General features: G+C 42.0%; 1 protein-coding gene across 3 annotated transcripts in view; it reads right to left on the bottom strand.

Annotated features, from left to right (window-relative positions):
- Window positions 1–26,118, bottom strand: part of gnaz (guanine nucleotide binding protein (G protein), alpha z polypeptide) — a 34,395-nt gene that overhangs the window by 6,298 nt on the left and 1,979 nt on the right. The window contains exons 2-3 of one of the 3 annotated variants that reach the window (XM_054756335.1): window positions 17,272–17,367; window positions 9,959–11,192 (exon numbers count right to left, since the gene is read on the bottom strand). In XM_054756335.1, the coding sequence (XP_054612310.1) occupies window positions 9,959–10,681 (723 nt within the window). In that variant the 5' untranslated portion in view covers window positions 10,682–11,192; window positions 17,272–17,367. Of the gene's footprint in view, window positions 1–9,958; window positions 11,193–17,243; window positions 17,368–26,118 lie in introns of all 3 variants that reach the window. The other 2 variants (XM_054756334.1, XM_054756333.1) reach the window with 2 other exon arrangements.

A 26,118-nucleotide genomic window follows, 5' to 3' on the forward strand; every position in this document is an offset into this window, starting at 1 on the left:
TTAGGGGGAAACGTGTTTTGCCGATTGTAGAATGATAACAAGAGGAATTTGTCAGTGAGTAAAAGCTGCTTTAGTCATTTGTGTGACATTTACGAGGCTGTATGTCCCTTCAAACTGTTGCTGCATTGTTGTGTTGGCCCTAAAGGCCCATATGTTGTCTCCCTGCAAATTACTTAGGAACTTACCTAAAGGGGAACAGCTGATGTCCTGCAGCCATGTCAGTAGTACAGTATTAGGATGCAGTTGATCTGTTTTAAGATACCCACTCAACAGAAATCACATGGCAGCAAATTATCTTGATTGTGGTTCCGAAGCATGCATGTACTCTATATACTGTTGACATTCATTTGCTCCCATACATTTTTGCACTCATGTGATGTTCAACATACAGCCATAAGAAAAAAAAGAAAAAGGGCGGCGTCGAGCCTCTCGTTGCAGCGACTGGCGTGTGGCGACAGGCCAGTAGCTTGTGACTGGGACCTCTCCAGATGAAAGGCTGCTGTTTAAAAGGTTACAGCGATTACACGACGCTCTGAGCGAATCACAAGATCCGAGCATCTTGGAAAAAAAAAAAAGATACTGGGATTGTGGCAAGGGGAAAGGATTTCAACCTGATCATACCGTAGAAGCAGTTACATGGCGGCCATGTTTCATAGACAACACACGGTGCCATCCAGGACAAACAATACGCAGACTCAAAAGTAAAACCTTGATTGTTTGCTGTTGTGAGTGCGCTATTTTTGGATAATGATTAAAAGGCTGCCATTATGACAATCCAAAGTTGCATGTAACCTTTTGCTGCAACCCCAAATGAGCTTTCACAGCAGCCGGGTTTAAAGGATTACTTAGTCATAAAGCTGCATCTTTATAATTAATTAAACAGGAAAATGTCATTCATGATAGATAAAAAAGTGAAACCTAAAGGTTATATTTTCCCCGTAATTGCCGTCTTTTATAAAGCAAAATTAAAAACAATAACTCTTTTGTTAACACTTGGAGGAATTAAAGCAGTCCATTCTTCATGCATACGTAATCCCTTCCACTCACATTTTCCATAACAAAAGCTCCCCATTCATTGTAACGTATGCTGAATGGGACACTAAACAAAGTTGGACATGTATTGACTGCTGTCTTCTGTTCTGCAGGGAGTCAGTCACTCTTCTGACATCAGAACAGTACTTAACAAAATACCCTGAATTTCTCAAATACAGATTTTGATTGCAATTTTCAGGAAAGTGGTTTACCCCTTAGTATTGTGGGATTTTTGGGGGGTGCGGGGGGCTAAATCGCCTTAAAAAAAGTCACACCCAAAGTAAATGTGAATCTGTCCTTGAACTATTTGGAGAAGAGGCCTTGTTTTGGGCGGAATATGTCTACAGTAAGTGCTGCTTTAAGTTGCGGCATAGAAAATGGATGGATGGATGTCTAAGTGCAACTGACGTTGAGGAAGATCAGTTTGAATATACTGTACAGTAACCCCTCGTTTATTGCCGTTAATTGGTTCCAGATCTGACCATGATGAGTGAATTTTCGCAAAGTAGGATTCCTTCTCCTAGTTCGAGCATTTAAAACCTGTTTATGACCTTCTAAATGCGTTTTTTAACATTGTTAGAGCCCTTTAGACATGAAATAACACCCCTATAGTCACCTTTACATTCATGTTACCCAATATAGTAGACATAATAACAGAAAATAAGGCATGTTAAGCATAAATAAGACATAACATAGACTCACACGTTAGCATTGGGAGAGTTCCTTGTTGTTTTTCTCTGGACAGCGTACTTCCTGCAGTGGCTATTGTATCATCAATGTAACATCACTGATACCTAGTGACCTGAGGAGAATACTACATATCACGTCTGCTGAATGCCTTATATTTCTATTTTTGTTCATTTGGCCATTTTTATGCTTGAGAATGCACAGTTTTGGCCAAGAAAACCATATGCATATTTTTGACTAACAATAGGCTGTAGTCAACATGAAAAAGCATTAATTAATTTATTTATAGAGTGAAGCCGCGAAATTCAAACCACCACGTGGCAAGGGACGACTACTGAAAAAGAAGGATTTTTTATTTATTTATTTTAGATACACCTATATTGTTGGTTTTTTTAATGTGTCTTCAAAATAACTAGTTTGGTGGTATGGACTGGAAAACACTGTGAGGCCATAGCTTTAGTCCTTCCTAATCCCAGTTCACATTTGACAATGATACAACAAAAATGTAGTATTTTACACAGTATTTTTTCAAGTTTGGATCAGGTGGTCTTTATGGATATAAAGCTTAATGTGGATCGACTTTTTTGCTGGAGTACATTTACTTGCTCATTGTAACTTTATTTGAACTTTATTTCTCTTTTTCCTGCATTGGGAATACTGTGAGACTTCGAAGGTGAGTTGCGTTCATGTTTATGTTTGCCACTAGTCTAACATTTGTGTTCACGGAGCCTGCAGTTGTGTCCTGTATATCAGTGAAATCTCAGCAAAATTCGCTTTCTGATGATGTACGCAAATACGAGGCGTAGTGATGTGCGAATCCATTCTAAAATATCGATACCACGATACCAGATCTTTATGCTCTAAGATCGATTCTCAACTCAAAATATCAATACTTTGATACTTCAGTCAGTTGAGTGTATGTATGTATATCATTAACAAGAGCATCGCACATCGTAAATTATTGAGATCTTGTCAAATTGATACGGGGTTGGTGGGAACTTTCGTAATGTGCGTAATGTGCGTAATGTGTATGCACAGCGGCACGTTGCTCAGTCAGTAAGTTTCAGTCTGTTGAAACGTCCGATTGTAAGCGGAGTCATGTGTGAATTGCGAATTAGTTTTCGTTTTTATAGTTAGGTCTTAACAATTAATAATTCATTTAAACACACTGTAATACCTCAATATACTTAAAAGTTAAAAATAAATAAATCTGACTTTGATGTCTTGTATTATTTATGCTATGAACTACGCTACAATTAGAAATACAGTACTTTTGTAAATTTACCAGACACATTAGGTGTATTGGTATCGCATCAGCGGTATCACACATCAGTAACGGGGAGTTGTAAAAGGCCGGTTGTATCATGTAAGTAGTTAACAGCCTGTGGGCGGGCCCTTGAATTTTTTATACACTGAAGTACATGTAACAACATATATGTGTAGTCCGAAAAGGAGAAGGAAGAAGCAGAGCACACAGCAATTACTTACAATTTGTTCACTTCCTGTGTTCAATGAAATGTTACTTTCAAGGTCCCCTAATATGTAAACAGTAATATGTTTCCATCGAGCCTGTTTATGAGCGGCAAACTTGAAAATTGTTGGAGGTGTGCACAAACACAGCTTATTAGCATTAAAGCTACAGACACACAGAACAGCGTGTTCTCAGTAGCGTTTACTAAAAGTACTAAAAGCTGTCTAAAGCGTCGACTAAAAGCTGTTTAAATTCCAGCATCAAGGCTAGATGTGTCCTGTTACAGTTGTTGGACAGTTGAAATGTTTTATGACGGCGACAATTTGACTCTGGAACAGATTATTTGTTGATTTAGAGGCTCATCTCTCTGACGGTGTCAATCAGAACAGAATGTAAACTCTCCTCAGAGAGGTCTGAGTCGAGATGTCAACCATGACGCTCCTCGCTGCGAGGCAAACAACACACCCCACCATGCTTCTGACACTCCAATGAGATTTTTGCCTTTGTGCCGCCATCTTTTCCCATTCTACAGAAAAATACATTATTCACACCACTCCCCTTTCCCTGACTGTTAATTACTAATGGCTTTGTGAATGTGGGCAGCTACACTGCCGCAGCTGCTGTGTGTTGACTGGAAAAACAAAGGGCGCATTTGAAATGTAGTTTGTTTTTTTTTGTTTATGTGGTGTTTATCATCTAAATTCCACTTTAACTCTCTAATAACTATAACTCAAGCTTGTGGTAAAATCTGATTGCGTTTGTTTTCGGTTTCCATTGGTGCAACAATAAAGATGTGATGTGTTTTAGGTACAACGGAGACTGGTAAAACCTGAAAAACAGAGATACCAGGTCTCAAATGTCACATTTTCACCAAGCAGTGCAGAGCAGATCAGCTCAGCGTGGTATGATTTGGAACACTAAAGCATGATCTGGCTTGTGTTTTCTCAGCGGGGAGTGTACGCCAGATGGCAATATCTGCAGCAGCTAAAATATAGTGACTTCATACCAGCAGGCATTTTCACAAAGAAGAGGACAGTTAACAGTAACAATGGAGGAGGAGAAATGTGCAAAAACGTTGTACAGTGCCATCACTAACAGTTGCGGTCAAGTTTACATACACTCATCATTGGCGTGAAAGTCAGATTAACTTGGGGCGCTTAAGGATTGATTTGAATCATTCTTATACCAGCGTGGAATGATTATACACCTTTGCTGGTTTTTAAAAACAAGACTAGGGAGTGGTCAAACTAATAATATTGTGCCGCTAAAAAGAAATCAGCTGCAGTCAGTCATGATGACAGGTTCATAGAGCTTGGCCTTGTCAAGTTAAAGGACATTCTAGAACATTCGGGACCATTTATTAAAAGATTTAGGCCAGGGGTGTCCAAAGTGCGGCCCGTGGCTGCTTTTTTATTGGCCCGCGGAACATTCTAAAATGCAGTTTAACAAGAAAACTAAAAAAAACAGCAAATATGGAAACATCTGCAGTAATTTTACCAAAATAAGGAAGAAATAAAAACAAGAAAAAGTTAACATTGTAATAATATGAAGAAAAATAATGTTATTTTTAGTAGCGTAAAGCTGAAATATTAAAGAAGGAATATTAAACAAACAAAACAAAATAAAGTTGTCATTTTTAGAAAATAAGGTTGCGGAAAAACTATAAAGTGAAAATATTGTGAGAATAAAGTCAGAATTACGAGAAGAAAAGTTGCAAGAAAGTTGAAATAGTATGAAAATAAAAAAAAATAAAGCAGAAATAAAAAAAAAAACTGCTGTAATTTTATGAGAATAGAGTCAAAATATTAAGAGAAAAAAGTTGTATTCTAATTGGGGAAAAAAAAACCCATCAACTTGTAATATTATGAAGGAAATCAATGTCAATAATCTTTTAGTCGCATAGAGTTGAAATATTAAAGAAGAAGTATTATAAAAAAAAAAGTCATAATGTTATGAGAAACAAACAAAACAAAATAAAACTGTAATTTCTGGAAAATTAGATTGGGGAAAAATAATATTATGGGAATAAAGTAATGTTTCGAAACAAAATTTTACAAAGATTATTTAAGAAGAAAGTTGAAATATTTGAAAAAAAACCCCAGCTAAAATGGGGGGGAATGCAAAAACCAAATTTGATATTAATAATCTATATTCACCTATATCACAAAGCTGCGATGCAGTTTTTTCTTGAAATATATCACTTCTTAGCATATCACACATTACAAAATATTAAAGAGATTCTTGCATCCTTTCGTTTTTCATTATGTGGCCTTTTGGACCCCCCTGGCTTACATGATACTCCAGTAACTTGTCGTCAAACTGTATTCATTGGTCTGACAATAGTCAGAGATCATTTTGCGTCGGTGAAAAGGGAGGGTCTGTTATTTACTGCTTTTGGGAACATGTCCTTTTCATCATCTTGTCATTTTGTACCAGCTAAAAAAAAACAGCAACTGCGACAACACATGCGGTAGATTGATTGCATTATAATTGAGACTATAGAGGACAGGGCTGATACCACATTCTGCTGTTTGGTTAATATTTCATAGCGTTTATAACGTTGTTAGGTCTGTGCTGGTCGTTCACATCGCACGCTATTTGCTACAATTGTTCAGCATCAGCAATTTCATTTAAACCCTGCATCGTGCATCCATAATCCGGCTCCACATCCCCCTCCGCAAAGGTGCACCGGTGTGCAACACATGCATACATGCACATATAGTACATCTATGTACGTACGCACTAACAGCAATGCTGTTTGTTGTGCAGTCCCCTCCCTTGTCCTCCTCTCCCCTTTTTCCTTCCTTCTCATCCTCCCTTCTTTCCCTAGTCACAGCTCACTGTCAACAGTGCAGGATTAGGAGCATTTGACTGGCTTGTTGCTAGGCAACGGTAACCACGGAAACCGATTCATTACGAGGACAAGGATGGGACCGGGAAAATGCAACTGGGAATGGGTTAGGCGGGTAAATGTTGCACAGTAATTATGGCGTGTTTTCAGTCTTGCGTGATCCAGTACATGGGCAGGGAAACAATGGCAAGAAGAAGTTTGCTTCATTGCGTCACATTGCGTGACAATGAGCACGGTGAGGAATTAGTTCGTGCAACGGAAGCAGTTTTGGTAAATGTGACTAGTTTGTTGGTAAAAAAAAAAAAAAATCCTACATTAATGTAAATGCATTTCCTTTTATCAACGTCGCATTATTAGCGGTAACCTGGAAGATCAGGTGAATAAGAGCTAAAACGGCTTAGCAATATGCTCCGATGACATCCATTTATGTCACATTTCTGATTTTTTTTTTTAAAGCAACCTCAAAAAAACTTTAATGGTGAAGTATTTCATAAAAGCACGCTACAAACGTCTGTTATTAGGCAACATCAGTGGGGAGCCAGAAGGACGGTCGTGAAACAAATGAGGGCACCCTACGGTGTCACACTTCTACTCCTGAACCGCTGCATACAAAAGGGTGACAATTTGTCTAAACATGCACCCCGACTGTGTGCTTTGTGCTATCATTTGTCTGACAAATGCACCACATGTTGCCGCTGTTATTAATCCCCAAAGACTGACTCTAAATTTCACACACAGCTCACGATATGGGCTCTACAAAAAGACCCAGCTCAAATTTGGCGCACACCTTTAGGGGACTGGAAAGCATATGTGTACAATTTGAGCAAAATTGGTTGAAAAACATGGCTGCCATCAAGCTAATCAGTTCTGCTGAGCCACAGGGGCTGGACTTAGCAACTTCATTCGCCCTCGTGTATCACAGTTAATTGGATAAGTGAATTTCCGCAAAGTAGAGCATCGAAAACCTATTTATTTTAATTTTTTTTTTTTTTTACCATTATTAGAGCCATGTAGACATGATATAACACCCCTATAGTCACCTTTACACTCCTATTTTTCTTTGATTACAACACAGTGCTGAAATGTAATGCTCGGGCTACGAGATCACGGCAGGGACACAAGAGACGGCCATGGCAGCATAGCATGCTAGCGAGTTAACTAGTTAGCCTCCAACTTATTTATTCTAACCTTCAGAAAGGGTTTCCAATGGAGTGGAGAAGAAAGACCTCCTCCATCCGAGAATAGACGGTCTGATAATTTCATGAAGGATTCTTTGCAAAATGCAAAATTAAAAAAGGCTGTCATATTCTTTTGTTACTGGATCCTGGTGCTGTGTTTAAATGCAGCCTCCAACTTTGACCGAATGCTCGTTTACACCGCAGAAGAGAAGCTTCTCGCCAATACGGTCTGTTCAACTTCTACTTCATTGTGTTCGCTTTCTAGTGCTGCTGCTGCTATCTGGAAATCATAAAAGTTTTTCTATCCCCACAATAGCATTTGTGAACTCCAATAGAGCGATATCAGCCTTTGCAATATGCAACGTCTCACAGGTACAGCCACCTCATATGTCGTTCTGTGAACTCAATTAACACCATACTGGATTTCTCTGCTCAGCCTCTATTTTTAACACAAAACAATATAACTATGTACCAACCTGTCACAGTGTTCATCCTATAACCGTTGTAGGATTGGTCCTGAGAGAGGAACCGCTAACTTTCCTGGTTAGTACTTGACAAAGCCTAAAAGCATGCATACTGCAGCCTCGAAAAAAACTATAAAAATAGCTGACCCCTTAGGTGATCCTGACCAAAAACTGAAATAGTATTCATTGTTGACCTTCCGTTATCAACAAGGCAGTTAAACAAACATTTACGACATAACATTCCAAAAACATCTCGATAAGGCAATGAATATGGTACGGATAAGAAATGACTCACATACCAAAACAATGAGAAAGAGATAAACCAGCACAGACATCTCGCTTCTTGAATTTAAAATAGCTTTGTTCATACGACATTACGTCAGAGTGGATGCATTTCCCCCGAGACAAAGTGGAACCTGGGTGGTTATCTGTGTTGTAGCATCAAGCCATGACGCTAACGGTGGTCTCATTGTCAGTTTGCACAAGCCAGTGTGTCCCCCAGGTTTACAGCTGTGGACGGGGGTGGGAGTGCGGAGTAGTGGGGAAGCACAACGTAGCTGAGTCATAGAAGGTAATGCAATCGCTCTGCGTCAGTTATGTATGATAACCATCACCTTCTATAAAAAAAAATTAATAGAAAGTCTCTATAATAATCCACAGTCAAAACAAGTTGGCACGGTCGCTGAAATAAAGACGCGTCATATAATTAATGCAATCACCCCTTCCCAGTTATGCAGGTGGTCCTCGGTTTACATTGTTCTGAGTTTCGCCGTTTTGTGGTTACATACTCCCTGCCATTAATAGTATTGTACAAAAACAAAACGAGAACTAGTTACGTGCACGGAGCGGAGTAAAACGTAGGCGGATTGTAACGCTGGCGGAGTATCACGTAGTCGCGTTGCTACACTGAGAGGAAGAACATCACTTTTATTCTTTTTAGTGTAACTGAAGTTTCAGTTTTAAGTCTCCATTATAACTCCCCAGGCAGTGAGGCAACCTCGTCTGATGGCAGTGCATGAAAGTGAAAGTCAAATTAGACATCGTAAGACGCTCAGTGGAGAAATCAACATTGGTTGCATGCCCTGTCCGAGCTGCAGAAACATAATGACCATCATGAAGGATAAAGATGGTGTATGGGAAAGGGTCAGCTCCTATGAAATGGACAGTGATAACAGCATAAGCCGCGTAGTAGTCTCATTATTGAGACATCCTCCTCCCAACATTCCTTGTAACACCCCCCAGTGGGTAAGACAACCACAGTGATCTTTTTTTTTTATTATGGTTTCATTTAATTCCTTAATCGTATTTAATCTTTTTATTACTGTATTGTATATGTTTTTCATGTGTTCTGTGTACAGTATGAGTTACTTGGGTGTTAATTTAGTCATAAGATCTGACTTACATTAAAAGTTGACTTACATCATAGTCTAGGAACGGAACTTGTACTTACCCAAGGACTACATGTACATGATAACCGTCACATTCTGAAGAAAGTCTACAAAATTCACAAAGTCAAAACCTGCGGCACGCTTGCTCAAAGGCTTGCCACAAAAAGTATGCGATTGTGCCTCTTGCGCAATACAGAGAGCATATTAGGCGCTAGCCTAACATAAAGGGAGGGGAAACACTGCAAGGCCGCAAGGTGGCCGAGTGGTTAGCATGTTGGCCACACAGTCAGGAGATCGGGAAGACCTGGGTTTGAATCTCTGCTTGAGCATCTCTGTGTGGAGTTTGCATGTTCTCCCTGTGCGTGTGTGGGTTTTCTCCAGGGACTCTGGTTTCATCCCACATTGCAAAAACCTGCATGTTAGGTTTAATTGGCGACCCTAAATTATATGAATGTTTGTGTGAATGGTTGTGTATATGTGCCCTGCACATATAGACATGATATGGCAAGAAATGGCAACCAGTCCAGGGTGTGAAAATGAATGGATGGATGGATGGATGGATGGGAAACACTGCAAGCTCTGCACACACAACCTGGAACAGTACAGCTAGTGCTAAAGCTGATACTCTGCAGCAAACTAAAATAACAGCTTGCTAATTAAACCTGCGTGAGTGAATGTGATTGCCAGAACAAGAATTGGAAACAATCTTAAAAATGAGGACAAGTACAAACGGACAAAGCCCAGCTCTGTCTAGGTAGGTCTGCTAAAGCTAAATGGGTTGCGAAGACAATTATGCTTTTTGTTGTTAATGGTCTTACCATTCAAACATGTCTGCATAAGGACACCTAGATACTTTGTCCTGTCTCTTTACAGTGGATTTTTCTTACCGTCTGGTTGTCCTCGTAGAGTTTGAGGTCATAGCCACTCAGTTCAACACAGAAAATGATTGCAGTCACGCCCTCGAAACAATGGATCCACTTCTTCCTCTCTGATCGCTGTCCGCCCACGTCCACCATCTTGAAGGTGAGCTCCTTGAAGGTGAACTTGTTCTCCACAATGCCGGTGGTCATGTCACGGGATCGCAGGATGTCTTCCACCGTGGGGATGTACTCAGGCGCGGAGATACGGTCCAGGTCGTTCAGGTAGTATGCCGTGTTGTCCTCTAAGTGGTACTCATTGGACCGCTGAAAGCACTCTTGGACCCCGGAGTCCGCCCAGAGGCGTTTCATGACCCCCAGCAACTCTGGAGTAATCTCCCCCTTGCTTTCGGCCGGCCCTGTGAGGGCGAAAAGCTGCACAGCGTCGTAGGCGCGATCGGGGTTGTGAAAGTCGATCTTAAGGGTGGTGAGGGCGCGGATGATGCGGGTGAGCGAGTCGATGGCATTGTACAGTATGAGGGGCTTGTACTCCTTGCAGGCCTCCAGGTTGAAGCCGCCGCTGTGGATGATCTTCATCTGCTTGACAATGGTGCTCTTGCCAGAGTTGCTGGTGCCCAGTAGCAGTAACTTGATCTCACGCCTCTGCCGCTGGCTCTCGGAGCGCAGGTGGCGGTCTATCCGCCGCGAGCGCCGAGCCGCTTCCTTCTCCTCCGAGCTCTGACGGCATCCCATGGTCCTCCACCACGTGGTAAGCGCAAAGGAACTCGTGCTGCCGCCGGAAGGGAGAGCAAATTGCAAAGAAGAGGTGACGGATAACTTTGGTGGAGGTCGAGGATCGTTGGGAGAGGAGGCGGGTACGACGTCACAATGACCAAGTGACTCAGCAGCGTTTCATTGTTTTTTTCTCAGGGGCAGTCTGTGAGTCCTGTGTGGGCAAAACCCAGACTTGTGGGATGCCCACACTGTGCCTGGCACTGAGGATGGACTGCCTGCTGAAGCCAAGGGAGATGGGGCTCATAGCAGGGTCTGCCCCTAAGGAAAAGCTCTACAGGGAAGACGGACACCATTCAGCGTATATCAGTGGAGGAAGGGTTTGGGCTTGATGGGTGCGATGGTGAAAATTCTCTCACTCCACTCCCACATGGCTCCCGTGTTGCGTCTTGCAATCATCCACCCCTTTCTTTTTGTTTTTACTGGAGCTTGCCCTTTTGAAGATTCTTCAGTTTCCTGAAGGCCCGTGAGTCTGTCAAAACAGAGAAGCGGGACATGAAGACCAGTTTCACTGCACAGTTGGAGAAACAGTTATACATTTGAATGTCATTTTTGGTGTAAATAACATTTTTGTTGCCTTTTTATGGGTTGTGGTCTGAGTACTTTGAAAGACATGTTCGCATACACGCAATACAGATATCCTCAAAGTTTTATTACCAATAGACAAATGATCAATGACTTGTCGACAATTAGTTGCTACATTTTCCACCAATATCGCTCCAATCTTAAATTTGTGCTTGTCAGTCCCCTAAAGGTTTGTACCAAATTTTGTGGTGATTCGGCTAGACACCCTAAAGTTGTAGGTTTTCATGTTTTGTAAAGTTGTGTGAGAAATTTCAGACCTATCCGGTTTATGGGGGGTCAAACTTGGGTGATTAATAACAGTGCCAACACATGCCAAAAAAAAATCTGACCTCATGAATCGTTCGGCGTTATATTTGTCTCCCACTGTGTCCCTGCGCGCTGTCGCCTGTCCATTTGTGTGTATGTGATGACGACGCCCGCATCTTCAAACAAGATGGCCGCGGCGCTCCGTCGCGGAAGAAGATGCAAGTGTGTTTATCACATACACAAGAATGCACAGGCGACAGTGCGCAGGGACACGGTGGGAGACAAACATAACGCAGAGCAAGTTGTGAGGTCTGATTTTATTTCTATGATGCGAATGTATTACTCTTTTGAATGCATATTGTTTTGAGAAGCCAAACTCTTTACTTAAATGGCCCGAGCAACTAAGCGGAACTACGTTCCTCATCACGGCTTTCCGACCAGAACCGGGCTCACCGGACCAATTTCGGGGGGTAAGTCACCGCTGATGTACTACACTGCCGATGAGGATGTCATACAACTTCATGTCAAAAAATCAGAACTATCCCATTCAGGCGCTTCTTGGTGTCGTTTGCAAGGAACTGTGGCAAAGTTAGCGTTCGGTGGACTTTGGAGCAGGTCTTGAACCATGCTACGTCAAAGAAAAGTTCACATGAGCAAACACTTTGGCGACGGAGGCAAGCAGAAACTCCCTTGAACAGAACTGAGACTCTGGGGCGGCCATCTGCCTTGCCCCACTGGGTTCAGGGAGAGAGACAATGGACTATCATTTGTTTTTATAGTAAATACAGTACAAAGGTATACCTGCTTTTGCTTCAAACAAAAAACAGTACGTACCACGCTACCGCACACATACACAGTCAAGGTCAAACATACTACATAAAAAGCACGGTCTAGAAAAGTAGAAATGCAGTATCGCAAGAAGAATTTGTTTGTACGATGACACTCCACTGCCTCTGGAGATCCTCTCTACTGTTCAACAAAACAACATTAGGCGAAATGCTTATTTACCGCCTCAAGGGGAGAATAACCGTCTTAAGGCAGCAGGTACCTCCTGTGCTTTAATGCCGCCATGAAACCTCTGTTGTAATTGTGCTAGCAGACATCTGTGATGTTATCCACCAGGTTCTACATGGCAATTTAGTGGGGGGGAAATACAAATATTTTCACAGGGATATGGGTTCATTTCGGTCCTTCTAGGCATGTTCAGGAGGGAGAGGTTGACCCAATAAAAAAATTGAATTTTAATATGTTTTGGGATGTTAATAAAGTTGTGGGGTAGATAGGCACATATTGAGGCAGGCTGTTTGCTGTTGGCTGAGTAACAAAAGTGAAATCATTACTTTGGCCTAGTTTTGCTGGCAAACTTTGCCGACCTGTCAGAGAGAGAGAGAAAGGGGGAAGTTTATGAGAGCGAGGTCCTTTCTTCAAAGGAGTGAGAGGACAAACAGAGCAGAACAAAGCCATAATAAAGCAATGCCGTACACACGGCAAGCATTGTTTCCTGGCTTCAGGCTCCTGGCTACCCCTCGCTAACTGACACAGCCAGGAAAAGCGGTTAATGGACAGATTTCTATATAGGCCATTAGAGTTGTGCATGAAGTCCTTTTTTGAATTTTTTTTGTTTTTGTTTTTTTATTCGCAACCCTGTAAATGTGCAGCAACTGCATTTCGGCACCTTTTGAAGTTCCACAACATTAGAAAATTGCCAGGGAAGACTGTGCAAACAAGACCAAAAAGTAAAATGCTGACATTCATCACAAACACAGCCTAATTAAAAGTTTGACTGGTGCGGAACTCAGCAACAAAAAGCCTAATGGCAACGTTTCACACAAGAGCCACGCGTGCTCGTAAGTCTGTGAGTTATTAGACAGCTGGCTGTGGAATAAAGAGGTGTATCACTCGAGGACGTGCTTGGAGGCAATGCCTCTCTTCATGATGCTGAAGTAAAGTGGTAGCCGATAGGTAACCAAGCTCCTGGATGTCACCTTCCACTGTACGACATTTCCTGTCATGTTGTTAATAAGCTCCGCTGCAAATAGTTGTAGGACTTATTACATGATGTGAGATTTTGTGATGTTCTAATCCTAATTATATGTTTATGAGCACCAAGCGTGAGAAAAATCTATGCAGCGTTGAAGTCCCAGTTTTTAGGACATCATTAACAGAAAACTCCTTCCCCACGGACATGAAGCCACCTCTTGCACGCCCTCAGCTAGATGAGCTTTGTAAAATTTCATCCATCCATTTTATTCCGCTTACCCGTGTCCTCATCGCAGGAGCAGCAGTTTCAGTGGCACCTCTGCCACACCAAGGAGACATAGTCCCTCTCGCGTGTCCTAGCCGTACCGCGGGGCCTCCTCTTGGCTGGGCATGCCCAGAACACATCACGAGGGAGGTGTCTGAGAGGCATCCGGCCATGATACTTAAATACTGTATACTGTGTATGTGATGAAGACACTGGCATCTTCATCTGCGACGGAGGGCCGCGGCCATCTTGTTTGAAGATGTGAGCGTCTTCATCACATACGGAGAGGGGACAGCGCGCAGGGATACGGCGGGAGACAAATTCAACACAGAATGATTCATGATTTTTTTTTTTTTAAGGAGGTATTTTTGTGATGCAAATGTTTTGAGAAACTAAAACTCTTTACTTCAATGACCCAGCAACTAAGCGGAACTCCTGTACGTTCCTCGTCACAGGAAACCGACCAGAACTGGACTCGCGGGACCAAATGGGGCGGGGGTATGTAGTCGACCGCTGATGGGGATGTCATACAACTTAATGTCAAAATATCCGAACTATCCCTTTAAACTCCTCCACCTGGGGCAACACCTCACTCCCAACAATCCACACTTTTCCCACTGACAACCATGGTTTTCGATTTGGAGATACTGAGTCTTTAGCTATCCATCCAGCCATGTTTTATGCCGCTTATCCTCATTAGGGTCGCGGGGGTATGCTGGAGCCTACCCCAGCTGACTTTGGGCGAGATTTAGGGTACACCCTGGGCTGGTGGCCAGCCAGTCACAGGGCACACATAGATACACACACACATAGATATATTCATACCTATGGACCATTTAGAGTCGCTAATTAACAGATTCGAACCCAGGTCTTCCCGATCTCCTGACTGTGTGGCCAACTTGCTAACCACTCCTCCACCGTGTGGCTAGTCTTTAGCTAGCTTTGTAAAATAAAAAAAAGGCTTTGCTATACATCTATATAAAATAAAGTCTACCATACAGACGTGGAAGCTGTAAGTTTGATCATTTTGTTTTTCTTCCACAAATAGGCTAACCTAGCATGATTTCTCTGTTAAAATGTGAGTACAATGTTAGCACTGTAGCTCATGTAGCTATGCTAGCGTTGTATCGTCTTATTCCACTCCTTAATGTTACGTTGTTTTATGTGATATATGGCATTTATTAGGTTGTACAGGTGCAGAGTTAGTTACAGTATATATGGAAAAAGTGGATTAATTGCACAGTAGTGCTTCTTGGAGATGCAACACAGCTAATTCGCATTAAAGCTACACACACACACACACACACACAAAACAGCGTGTTCCTAGTAAGGCTTTGAAACTGTAAGCACTTTGAAACTGTCTAAATTCCAGCATCAAGGCTAGATTTTGAACAACACACTAACAATACACTATTGTGGCACCTGTGAGACGCATTTAGAAATGTTGAAAAACAGGTTCCCATTTAGGGGGTAACTGTGTTCCATCAGATTTGACTATTTAGACCAGGAAGTGTGGCTGTAGATGACTGCACAACCTTTTTGCCTGCAGGGATGGTGTGTCCGTTTTTTGCACTTTTTGCTCGGAACGATCAGTCACGCATCCTCACAATGGCACGGTTATCACTATCACACTCGGCGGGTTTTCGACAAAGAGGTCTTGCAAAGGGAGTACAGTGCAGGCACACATAGGAAAGAGCTCACATGTCATTTTGTCAGCTGCACAGCAATGATATTTTCTCATCCAAAGGCAGCTGCTTGAATTGCTGTGAGCTTGCCACCTGACAGTTTTTTTTATTTTTTAAATAGAGTTATTCAGAGGGTTTTCTTTGACAATATCCATGTCAGCAGCTAATCCCAAGATGATTGTAAAGTGCTGGGAATTTATGGCCAAATGTTTTGGAAAGATCAGACCTTTATTTCTTCTAATCAAAGCCAAAACTTCCAACTTTTCTTTTTCTTTTTTAGAATAAACACGATTCCTAAAGCCTGAGAGAGAACGTTGACCTGCTTAAGAGAAACAAGAGGGACATTATTTATGTATGGGATGTTACAGAGACAATGAATGAGCAATGCATTAGTGAGGTGATCAATGCTCAACTACTCTTGTCTTCCTCACGGCTTGTGCAGCCACCACAAGGTGACACACAAGCTTGTTTAGTATAAACAGAGATGACTGGGTTTTCCTGGAGTGAGAAGAAGTACGACCTCAGGGGAAAATTACATTTAAAACATTTGTAGGCCTGCACGACACTGAAAACCTTTAGCATATCAATATGTGACGCATTCCTCAAGAAGGTACATTAAGTAACTTCACAGGATTACACTTGAAAAGCCTAGAGAATGTGTAGCAAAGATGAAAGGAAAATAAATAAAAATAAGAAATAAATCCATAAATAAGTAGAAAATGAATAAAAGATGAAAGATAAATCATTACAATACGTAGAAAAGAAAAAATAAAAAGATTATTAGAGCCCTCTAGACATGAACTAACACCCCTATAGTCAGTTATATTTGTATTTTAGTTCATTTAGCCATTTTTATGCCGGAAAATGCAAAATTTAGGGCAAAACTTTGAGCGCGTAGTGGCGAGGGGGGTGAGAGGGGCGACTGTACATGCTTCTGCTGTTGGACTGAGTAATTGGTCAGTTATCATTGATTGAATGTTGCTGTTGTATTATTCCTCTGTGTAGTAGAAGCAGTTGCTGCTAATACTGGAAAATAAATTTGTGTCCGGATTCTATTTAGTGTGGGGAAAATGTCCCCAAATTACACAACAAATTTACTAAAGAACACAACGTACAAAGAGGAAGAATGCCGAGAACCATTGTATTTTATGTCATTTTTGCTGATTTCATTCATTCATGATATGATACATTGATTCTACAATGTGTGTAGACTGTTTAACAAGCTGTTTGTTTTTGTGAAATGTTCATGTTCCTTCGTCACTGGGACCGATGCTGTTGAGAGTCTAAACACACACACCTACACACACACACACACACGCGATCATCACCTGCGACCGCACAAACTGTCAACAAGAAGCATGCACTCATACACCTTTTTGAGCGCGCACTCATAATTTCGCTACACTTCATTCCAATCAATCACAATTAGTTTTTTTTTTCTCTCTGACGGCAGAATATTGAATGGCCATATTAGTGATGCTCGGCCGGCGAGTAACAAAGCAACCTCTGACAAACACGAGGACCATAAATACTGACCCATCTTTGCCTTTTCAGTCAAACTGAGCGAATAAATGAAAGGTAATGGTGACAGCCGATTAAAGAATCTGTTGAAAATCTCACTAAAAATGCCTCCGGTCTCTTGCAGTGCGCCTAGTCAATTTCCTGTAAAACAAGATACTTGCCAAGAACAAATTGATCAAGGAGAGAAACCGCATTGATGTGCATTGACACTAAAGCCCCGGCCGTAATTACTAGTGCAGACCTTTAAAGTAAAATAGAAATCCACAGACTGTGACGAAGATTGAGAGAGTTGTGATCAGCTGTTTCCTGTGGCTGTGTGACTCATAGCGCTGTGTGCTGCTGCAGCTCTGCCGGTACGCTGGAATCTGGGACAAAAGGCAGACGGTCAATTTCATGCTTTCAGCCTGAAGAACGATTGATCAGCGCCATCCCAGCCGGTAGCACAGATCTCGGCGGATAACAACTGTATCATGTGATGCCTGCATTTTTTTTTGCAACTAACGAGCGTAATGTATGCTTAAACAAAACACCAAAAGTATTCCCAACCTTGAAAGCTCGCTTCGGTGTGACGCGTCAAAGCTTTGTGTTGGTTCCACTCTACATCGCAATTAGATGAGATATAGGTCAGCCAACGTGGTTTTCCTGCAGCGGAAGACTGTTTGTGTATATTCTAGGTTTACATTTAGATTTTTGCACAGCTCTAACGGAGCACACTCTTAAACTGAACGTCAAAGAAGTTGCCAACAAGCAGCCATAAGCTTTTAACGCAAATATTTGCTGTGAAGAACTGTTTGTTTTCGTAATGGCGCTATTCAATTAACCACAGAGGTTCCTATAGTCGCCGTGTAGGCAAATAATCCCTGGGGTCTATACTTTAAAAAAAAACACCAGCATTCACAGCTGTGGCTGTTTGTTTTTATTAACGCCACAAGATAGCCGTAGCCGCATGTGATGTACAGTCGTCCCTCGCCACTTTGCGTTTCGAGCATCACTTCCTCACTCTATCGCGTCTTTTCAGTAAATAATGAATTATTGCTGTTGTCGTGGTTGACTATGGCCTATTATTAGTCAAAAAATATTGAAAGACAAGTCATATGCAGTATTCTGGTCACTAGGCATCAGTAGTGTTACATTGATGACACCTTACATTACATTGCCGTCACAATGCATGGAGTCAACCATAGCATGTCTGAAGTTCCATGTAGAAGTGGTGGGTTTTGGCTTCTTAGTTTGCCCTTCTTCCCCGCTTCGTTGGAAACCCTTTTGTAAATTTACAATAAATAAATCAGAGGCTAACTAGTTAGCTCGGTAGGATGCTATGCTTCAAGCCACGCCCGTCTCTTGCGTCCCTGCAGTTATCCCGTAGCCAGCGCATAAGAGTTGTGCAATGTGGTGTAAACAAAGAATTATAGGAGTGTAAAGGTGACTCTAACGGTCATTTGTACAGGGCTTAAATAATGGTAAAAATCATATTTACAAAGTCATAAACAGGTTTTCCATGCTGTAACTACAAAAACATTCCATTTATTAATATTGAATCCTACTTTGCAGAATTTCACTTATCGCGGTCGGGTCTGGAGCCAATTAACCACGATAACGGAGGGACGACTGTATCATGAGTGGCCAGCATCCAGCAGATTTATCTACCTCAAATTGAACATTATTGTATTTGTGATGGATGCTATTAGACTGCATTATACTGTGGCCATTACACAATGCTAAAAGCAGACTTCTGCATAGTCTGTGTGCACACTTGAGCATACGAGTCATTCATTATGGAGAAACAATGCCGGCCAGTGTTCTCACTGTTCTTCCTCTGAAACAGTGGGTCGCTCATGGGGTGGAGATGTGATGGAAGGGAGGGATGGAGTGAGTGGAGGCTTGCGCTGATGTGTGTGACGGGTGCTTTTTTTTTTTTTTGTGATAATGCCCTGTTTAATGTTGTTGATGCTCAGCGGCTGGTCCAGCGGGTCACACTGAGTCACAAGGCCTGTCAGTGTTGACAATGGCATGTTTGTTGCGCCGGGCTGATCAGATGTGAAGGCATAAAATGGCACAAGGCGGACACGCCTCTGCTTTTTATACGATATACCGCAGGGTTGTCCTTCGAAATATTGTAAAAATAACATAAATGTATTATTAAAGCACTGTATTATTCTGTTTCCACTCATTTGCTTTGTCACCAATAACACAAAGCTAAGATGTGGATGTTTTGTTGAAACAGCTTAGCATATATTGACCCACATTGGATTTAGCATCCACAAAATATATTAAAGTGCAGCACATCTTACAGCCGCAACTTGTAACATTCAATCTCTCACTACAGCGTAATATTGAGTTTGGTTATGACCAACAAGATTAATGGGGCTTTTGCAGCAGAAAATCGAAATGTTCAGGTTCCTTCAAACCACAGACATTTTTTGGTGATTTTAATCTTCAGCAAAGCAATTTCCTGCAGCCATAGCAGTGATCAACTGGGTACTGGAGGGTGCATGGGAGTTTTCCCAACTGGTTCACATGTGCTTTGTGGACTTGGAAAAGGCATTCAACCGTGGCCCTTGCAGTGTCCTGTAGGGGGTGCTCCGGGAGTACGTGATTGGTGGCACGCTACTTCGTGCCATTCCGTCTTTATGCAACCGCAACAGGAGCCTGGTTTGCATTGCCAGCAGTAAATCGAGCCTGTTCCCCAGTGATGGTTCTGGCTTGAATGATGCCCTGGGCAGACGGACACTGTGGCGCCCCCCCATCTAACGCAAATTCACGCACATAGTTTTTCTTCACCTTTATCTTTGGCCCATTTCTCCTCTTCTTCATTCCTCTTCTTTCTAAACTGTGCACCTGATGGTTTTTGCACTTTTTTTTTGTCACAAATGACAGTAAATCGTCATCCCCCACTGTTGCTCAACAAGCAGTCAAGCCTAACCAACTCATATTGACTCACAATTGCCTCGTTTTTATTTAACATTTTCATCGCAAAATAACATGTTTGAGACTCTTGGTCTGCGATACAATGAACATAACATAATAGAGGTGTCGCAAGACACTCATGAGACGAGGCAATACATAAGATTGGGTGTACGAGAACAAGACGAGACAAGATTTTAACTTTTCTGTAGAAAAGTACAATGAAAAAATATTTAAAAATATAGCAATCGACCAATCATTTCTACTGCGTTACACTCTTCTGCACTGTGTATGCTATCGGCCCTGCCTCCACCCACCGGGACAAAGAGACAGTGTGACTGAAAAAAGGGGCTTACTGTTCATGCCATTGTTCTATGGAGTGATTTCTCTTACTCCCTCTTTGGAGGTGGAAAATGAGGAAAACAGACATGTATGCAGATGGCAATATTTTCATTTATTTGCCGGCAACATTTTCATTTATTGTGTGATTAATTATTTTGGTCTAGTGCCCATGAGAAATTTTAAACAAGAAATCTTGTGATCTTGTGATAACCCTATAATATAATAACTGGCATGTGTTTTATTTTTGAGCAATTACTGTTGTAATTTACTTTTTTTAACCCCGTAATCAACCTGAGGGTTAAGGCCCAGCAGTGAACTCATCCCCTTCACTACTCGCTTTGGTTTCATCCACATCAAGTGGTGTTCGTTTGATCACGTCTGAGCAGAATGGCACGAGTATCCCATCTGTAGAGGGCGGCCATCAGTGACACACATCCTGACTTGATGAGCAAACGAGTGTTGAGCACTGGCGCCCCCTAGAGAATGCTGCCCTGGGCAATTGCCCATACGGTCCACAGCTAGAACTGCCACTGCTGTTCCCGATGAACGTTGGCCTCGGCCAAGGATGCTTTCCCATTCTGTTCATCATTTTTGCGGACAGAATTTTTAGGCACAGCCAAGGCATTGAGGGTGTCCAGTTTGTGGGCCTTAGGATCTCGTCTCTGCTATTCTGCTGGATGATGTGGTCCTGAAGGCCTCATCAGGCGGTGACCTTAGCATCTACTGGGGCAGTTTGAAGTGTGAAGTTTCTGTGATGAGACTCTGCACCTCCAAATCTGAGGCCGTTGTTCTCAGCCGGAAAATGGTGGACTGCACCTTTCAGGTTGGGAGTGAGGTCTTGCCCCAGGTGAAGGAGTTCAAGTATCTCGGGGTCCTGTTCACAAGTGAGGGAATGCTGGAGAATGAGATCAACAAGTGGATCGGTGCAGCGTCGCTGTAGCGGATCGTTGTGGTGAAGAGAGAGCTGAGCCGGAAAGCAAAGCTCTTGATTTACCGGTCGACCTACCCTCACTTGCGGTCATGACCAAAAGAACGAGATCTTAGATGACAAGCGACCAAAATGAGTTTTTTTCATAGGGTGGCTGGACTGCTCTTTCACATCAAGAGGAACCAATTGAGGTGGCTCACGCATGTAGACCGGATGCCTCCTGGACCCCTTCCTGCTGAGGTGTTCGAGGCATGCCCAGCCGGGAGGAGGCCACGGGGTATACCTAGGATACGCTGGAAGGATTACGTCTCACAGCTGGCCAGGCAACGCCTCGGTGCCCTTCCAGTGGAACTGGAGGTGGTGGCCGGGGACCGGGAAGCCTGAACTTTCCTTTTGAGGCCGCTGTTTCCGTGTCCCCGATAAGCAAAAGAAAATGGATCAATACAAACATTGGACGCCTTTACTGTGCAAATGTGTAAAGAACCATGTTTATAACTTTGGATAGTTTTGTATGTATAACCAGTCTGGTCCAGCCAGCCCTAAATTCTGCCTGTGCTCGAACCAAGGCCCAAAGAACGAAAGTCAAGAGCGCTAATCAATCAAGCTAGAAGCTCGAGCTGTCAACTTAATGTCCAGCATGACTCCTAAGGTGTCAGGGTGTGAGGTTTACCAACGTACTCTCGCACGGCTGCAACAGCTGGCATCCATACGCTCACGCCACTAAACCTCACTTTTAACCGGGTCATGGCACCAATGTAACCCTTCTGGTCTAACCAGGCCCACGGCCCACAGAATGAGAATCAAGAGCACTAACCAATGAGCTGAAAGCCCAAGCTGTCAACACCATGTCTGTGACTCTTAAGGCATCAGGGAGTGAGGTTTGCCAACGTACATTCCATTTTTTTCCTTTCCAAAGTGTTCCAAATACAAACAAGGGATTGTGTTTGACCTTAGAGGTTCCACTGTGTAAGTTTCATGTAAGACCAAAAGTAAGGTGACAACAGAACCTACAGCATACAGCATAAAAAACACACTCCTCCCTTTGGTTGCACAGCAGCATCTATCCCCCGCTGGTTGCACGCCATAGCACTCCCTCATTAACTCTTCATCTCCACTGCCTCCTTGTTGTCATATGACCGCTGTTAAGTGTACGCAAAAGAACACAAAGTCGCTCTGTTTGTCCCCTCACACGTCTGAGTGCTGTGAGTGAAAGCCCGTTCGCTTGTCGGCGTTGAGGGGGAAACAGACGTGCTCCTGTGTGTGTGTGTGTGTGTGCGTGTGTGTGTGTGTGTGTTGATGGCGAGCTACAGTACAAAGAGACAAGGGCTAAAGGAGAAAGACACAGCTAATGTTTCATGCAACAACACCAAAATTCACCCAGTCACTGTCCCTGCCGTTAGATTGGGTTCAGCTCAGTTATCTATTACTTCTTTTTACGTCAGCGCCTGCACGAGCGCCACACAGACGGCGTCTTATGTGTGGGTGTTTTTTCCCCCCAGTACCTGGCTAGGATTAAAACCAAAATAAACACCCATGCTGAATGAACATTGTCTTGTTTGGAGATAAAGCAGCTCAGGGAGGTTTGTTGGTGCTTTTATAGTCACCACTTCAAAATGTTTTCACTTCATTTCCCATAACTGCTCAATCTAAAAACAAAAACATGAAATAAATTTGTCGCCTCTTTATTACATTTATCACTAATGTTTGTTTTAACGGACTAGTGAAGACTCACAACATCGTCAAGAATGGACACAATTACGAATTCTGTTGAAATTGATGTAAAATGTAAAGAGCAATACCATAAATGCTCCAATTAACGCCTCTATTCGATTAACTACGGTGCTTCCTATGGTCACCGGGTGCCTCCGGGAATCTCCAATTAGTGCCGGGTCATGAAACGTTGGCATTCGGCAACCTACTGATGTAGTTTTTTTAATTAACTCCACAAGATGGCCATAGCTGCATAGCTGTTGTCAGCATCCAGCAGTTTTATCTACCGCTGCATGCGCTTTAAAATGTTGCAACGCAGCTGTTGGTGTGAAACACATGCGTGTTACACTTGCCGTACTGTTGTTTACAATGAACTCATCGGCAGTAGTAATGCTGGCTGAGCGGTTTGCTACGTGCTGATATTACAACAGTGGTTCATACTTGAGCATGTGGTCAAAGAAAGTTCCATGTTCTCATGCACTGCAAATCTTTTTCAAGTAAAAGTAAAGCACTTTGGTCAACCCTGGTTGTTTTAAAATGTGCTGTATAAATGAAGTTTAAAAAAAATATGCTTCCAATTCACGGCCTGTCCTCTTTGTGGTTAGGCAAAGGGGCTGTTTGATTTTTATCAACCAAAACACAAAAACAAAAAGAAAAATAATAATTATAATAACTTAAAATAAATATTTGTCCATTGAACCGTATTATAAATGTATTTTCTGTATGATTTGAATCGGTTATTTTTACATTTTCTGAAGTAAAGCCTGCCGAATTTGCATATTTCCTGATCAAATACAGGACGGAAGCCTAAAATGAGGTTGCCGCGAGCTGAGTGCGCAAGCCCTGCTTACCGTCTGAGTGCACTGAGTTGGATCATGGCGCCTGCCGGTTTCCGTTTGTCAGCATGTCGCCAATCATGCAATGTTACAGAGACATTTATTATACACCATAACTGTCTGCAGCTGGTGTAATGTCTTTTAGTGTAAGTGTGACATCATTACTCTTGCTAATCAGACAATAAAATACACAGAAATGTCATGTGGGAGGCACTTGCAGTATTCGCTTCATCATGAAGGGGTCAAAGCGTGCGTGAGCTGTCACTGCCGTCCTTCCATAGAAAGGAAAATCCAGCAAACCCAAGGCAATTCAAATGCAAGACATTTTTATGCTCTGCTCAATAAATGAATGAATGAATTTGACGGCCAAGCTGGAGGATTATATACCCAAGCTTACCAGGAGGTGATCAGACTTTTACAAACAAAGTATTAGAGTTTTTCCTGGAGAAGGATAGAGTGCAATTTAAAAAAAATAAAATAAAAAATGTGACTATACCATTTATAGTCATTCTGTTGTTACAATATGCTATACATTCAGTGATAGGTAACGCTAGTCGCTAAGCTTGCCAAATCGCTATCATTAGCTGACAACAAACATAACTAATGCGCCTGCGTGTGTGTTACATGGGGCGTGGCTTATGGGCTCCGAGAAAGATGAGGGCGGGATATACATAGTGCTAGAATCACGTTTGAAAGTTAGCGCCCTCTAAGTTGCAAACGGTTGCAACCAGCCCCTAAGTAAATAGTGTATATATCTATAACTAGAGCGCTTATAGTAACCTTTCGCCAGACTGTTATTATGCCACTATTTTCAGTGAAATGTTTCATGAATTAGTGAAACATTCAGATGTCTTGATGTTTGCACACTGAAAACTCGGTTAGCGTGGTTTTTTTAGCATGTTTTTCAGTTAATATTGAAAATTCACGACAGAATTTTGCCTCGGTTTGCGTGCTTTCTCCGGTTAGCGTACAATACGGCGCGTGTCTTGTGTTGTAAATACACTGTGTGAGTCCAACTATGTTCTTAATGTATTTTTTAAATCACAAAACATACTTGTTAGTATCCTTTTAGCTCGCCACTACATGGAAACAAAAAACGGAAATCACCTATGTCGCCTGTTTATGATGTCCTCAGCGGTTGACTCCCAAAAGTGTTTCACACAAAACACCTTTTTATAGTTTTACAACTATAGTTTTACGTGCATAATGATTCTAAATGCATATAAATGATGATTGAAATGGATAAATGAGCATTTAGGGTTACTTTTACCTTCATTGAAGACGTGGAAGACATGATGTGGCAGCGAGATCAACACGGACATGTGTTATTTTTTTAATTCAATAGTGTTTCTCACCGTCTTTATCAAATGCTGGCACTTGCAACTTTCTTTGGCTCCAAGAAATTGGTTATTGAGGTGAGAAGCACTATTGAATTCAAAAAATAATTCATGTCAAAACACGTAGGTAGTGTTTGTGTTTAACTAGCTGCCACGTTGTGTCTTTGGGAACAGTCACATCAAGAGTCACGTCTTCAGTGACGGTAAAAGTAACCTTAATTGTTCATTTATACCTTTCATTCATCATTTATATGTATGTATATGCGTTTCCAATTGTTTTCTGCATGTAAAATTAGAACATTTTTGTTTTGGTCTGAAACGGATTAATTGGATTTGCATGGTTTCTTATGGGAAAAATTGACCCTGTTAGCATACGTTTCGGTTAGAGTTGGACCTTCTGGAACGAATGACGCTAACCAAGGTTTCACTATATTTTAATTGTGTTTCTACAAGTTTTGCTTTTGTCACTTGCAGAGCTACCGTGATGTATCGCATCATGTGATCGCTTTATTGCAATATTACCGTTATAGTTGACAAAATATAATATATTGTATCGAAATTTACTCTCACTCCCATTTCCCAGAATGTTGAAGTCAAATTTCCACGGTAAAACCAAGCACTAATTTTGAAGATGACAAAACACTGTTGCCCTTAAGCGAGCCATTTTGAAATGCTTGCAAACCTTGGAGGCAAAATACAGCATGTTAGCACTTTTAGCAGTAACTGTACCTACACTGTCACTTTAAGAAACAAGTGTTCTGGCCGCTGTCCCCAGCTATCATGTCACCTACTGGACTTGAATGAAGCAAGCAGCAAAAGAGGTGGAAGGAGGTCAACTTCACCATAGGTTTTTGTCACTGTTGCTCTTGTTTCCTATGCAGCGTTCAAAGGAAGCAAAGGAAATGAAAACATCCGCCAGTAGTCGTGAAGGAGGCCTCATGTTTTGTTGATGAGGAATTTGCATATTGTTTTTAAGAAAAATCTAAAAACCCTTCATTTTCTGTACGGTAACGGAACAAAATGTAAAACATAAAACTGTTGTCATGATTTTTTAAATGA

The sequence above is a fragment of the Dunckerocampus dactyliophorus genome, chromosome 17 (assembly GCF_027744805.1).
Source record: "Dunckerocampus dactyliophorus isolate RoL2022-P2 chromosome 17, RoL_Ddac_1.1, whole genome shotgun sequence".
Taxonomy (NCBI): domain Eukaryota; kingdom Metazoa; phylum Chordata; class Actinopteri; order Syngnathiformes; family Syngnathidae; genus Dunckerocampus; species Dunckerocampus dactyliophorus.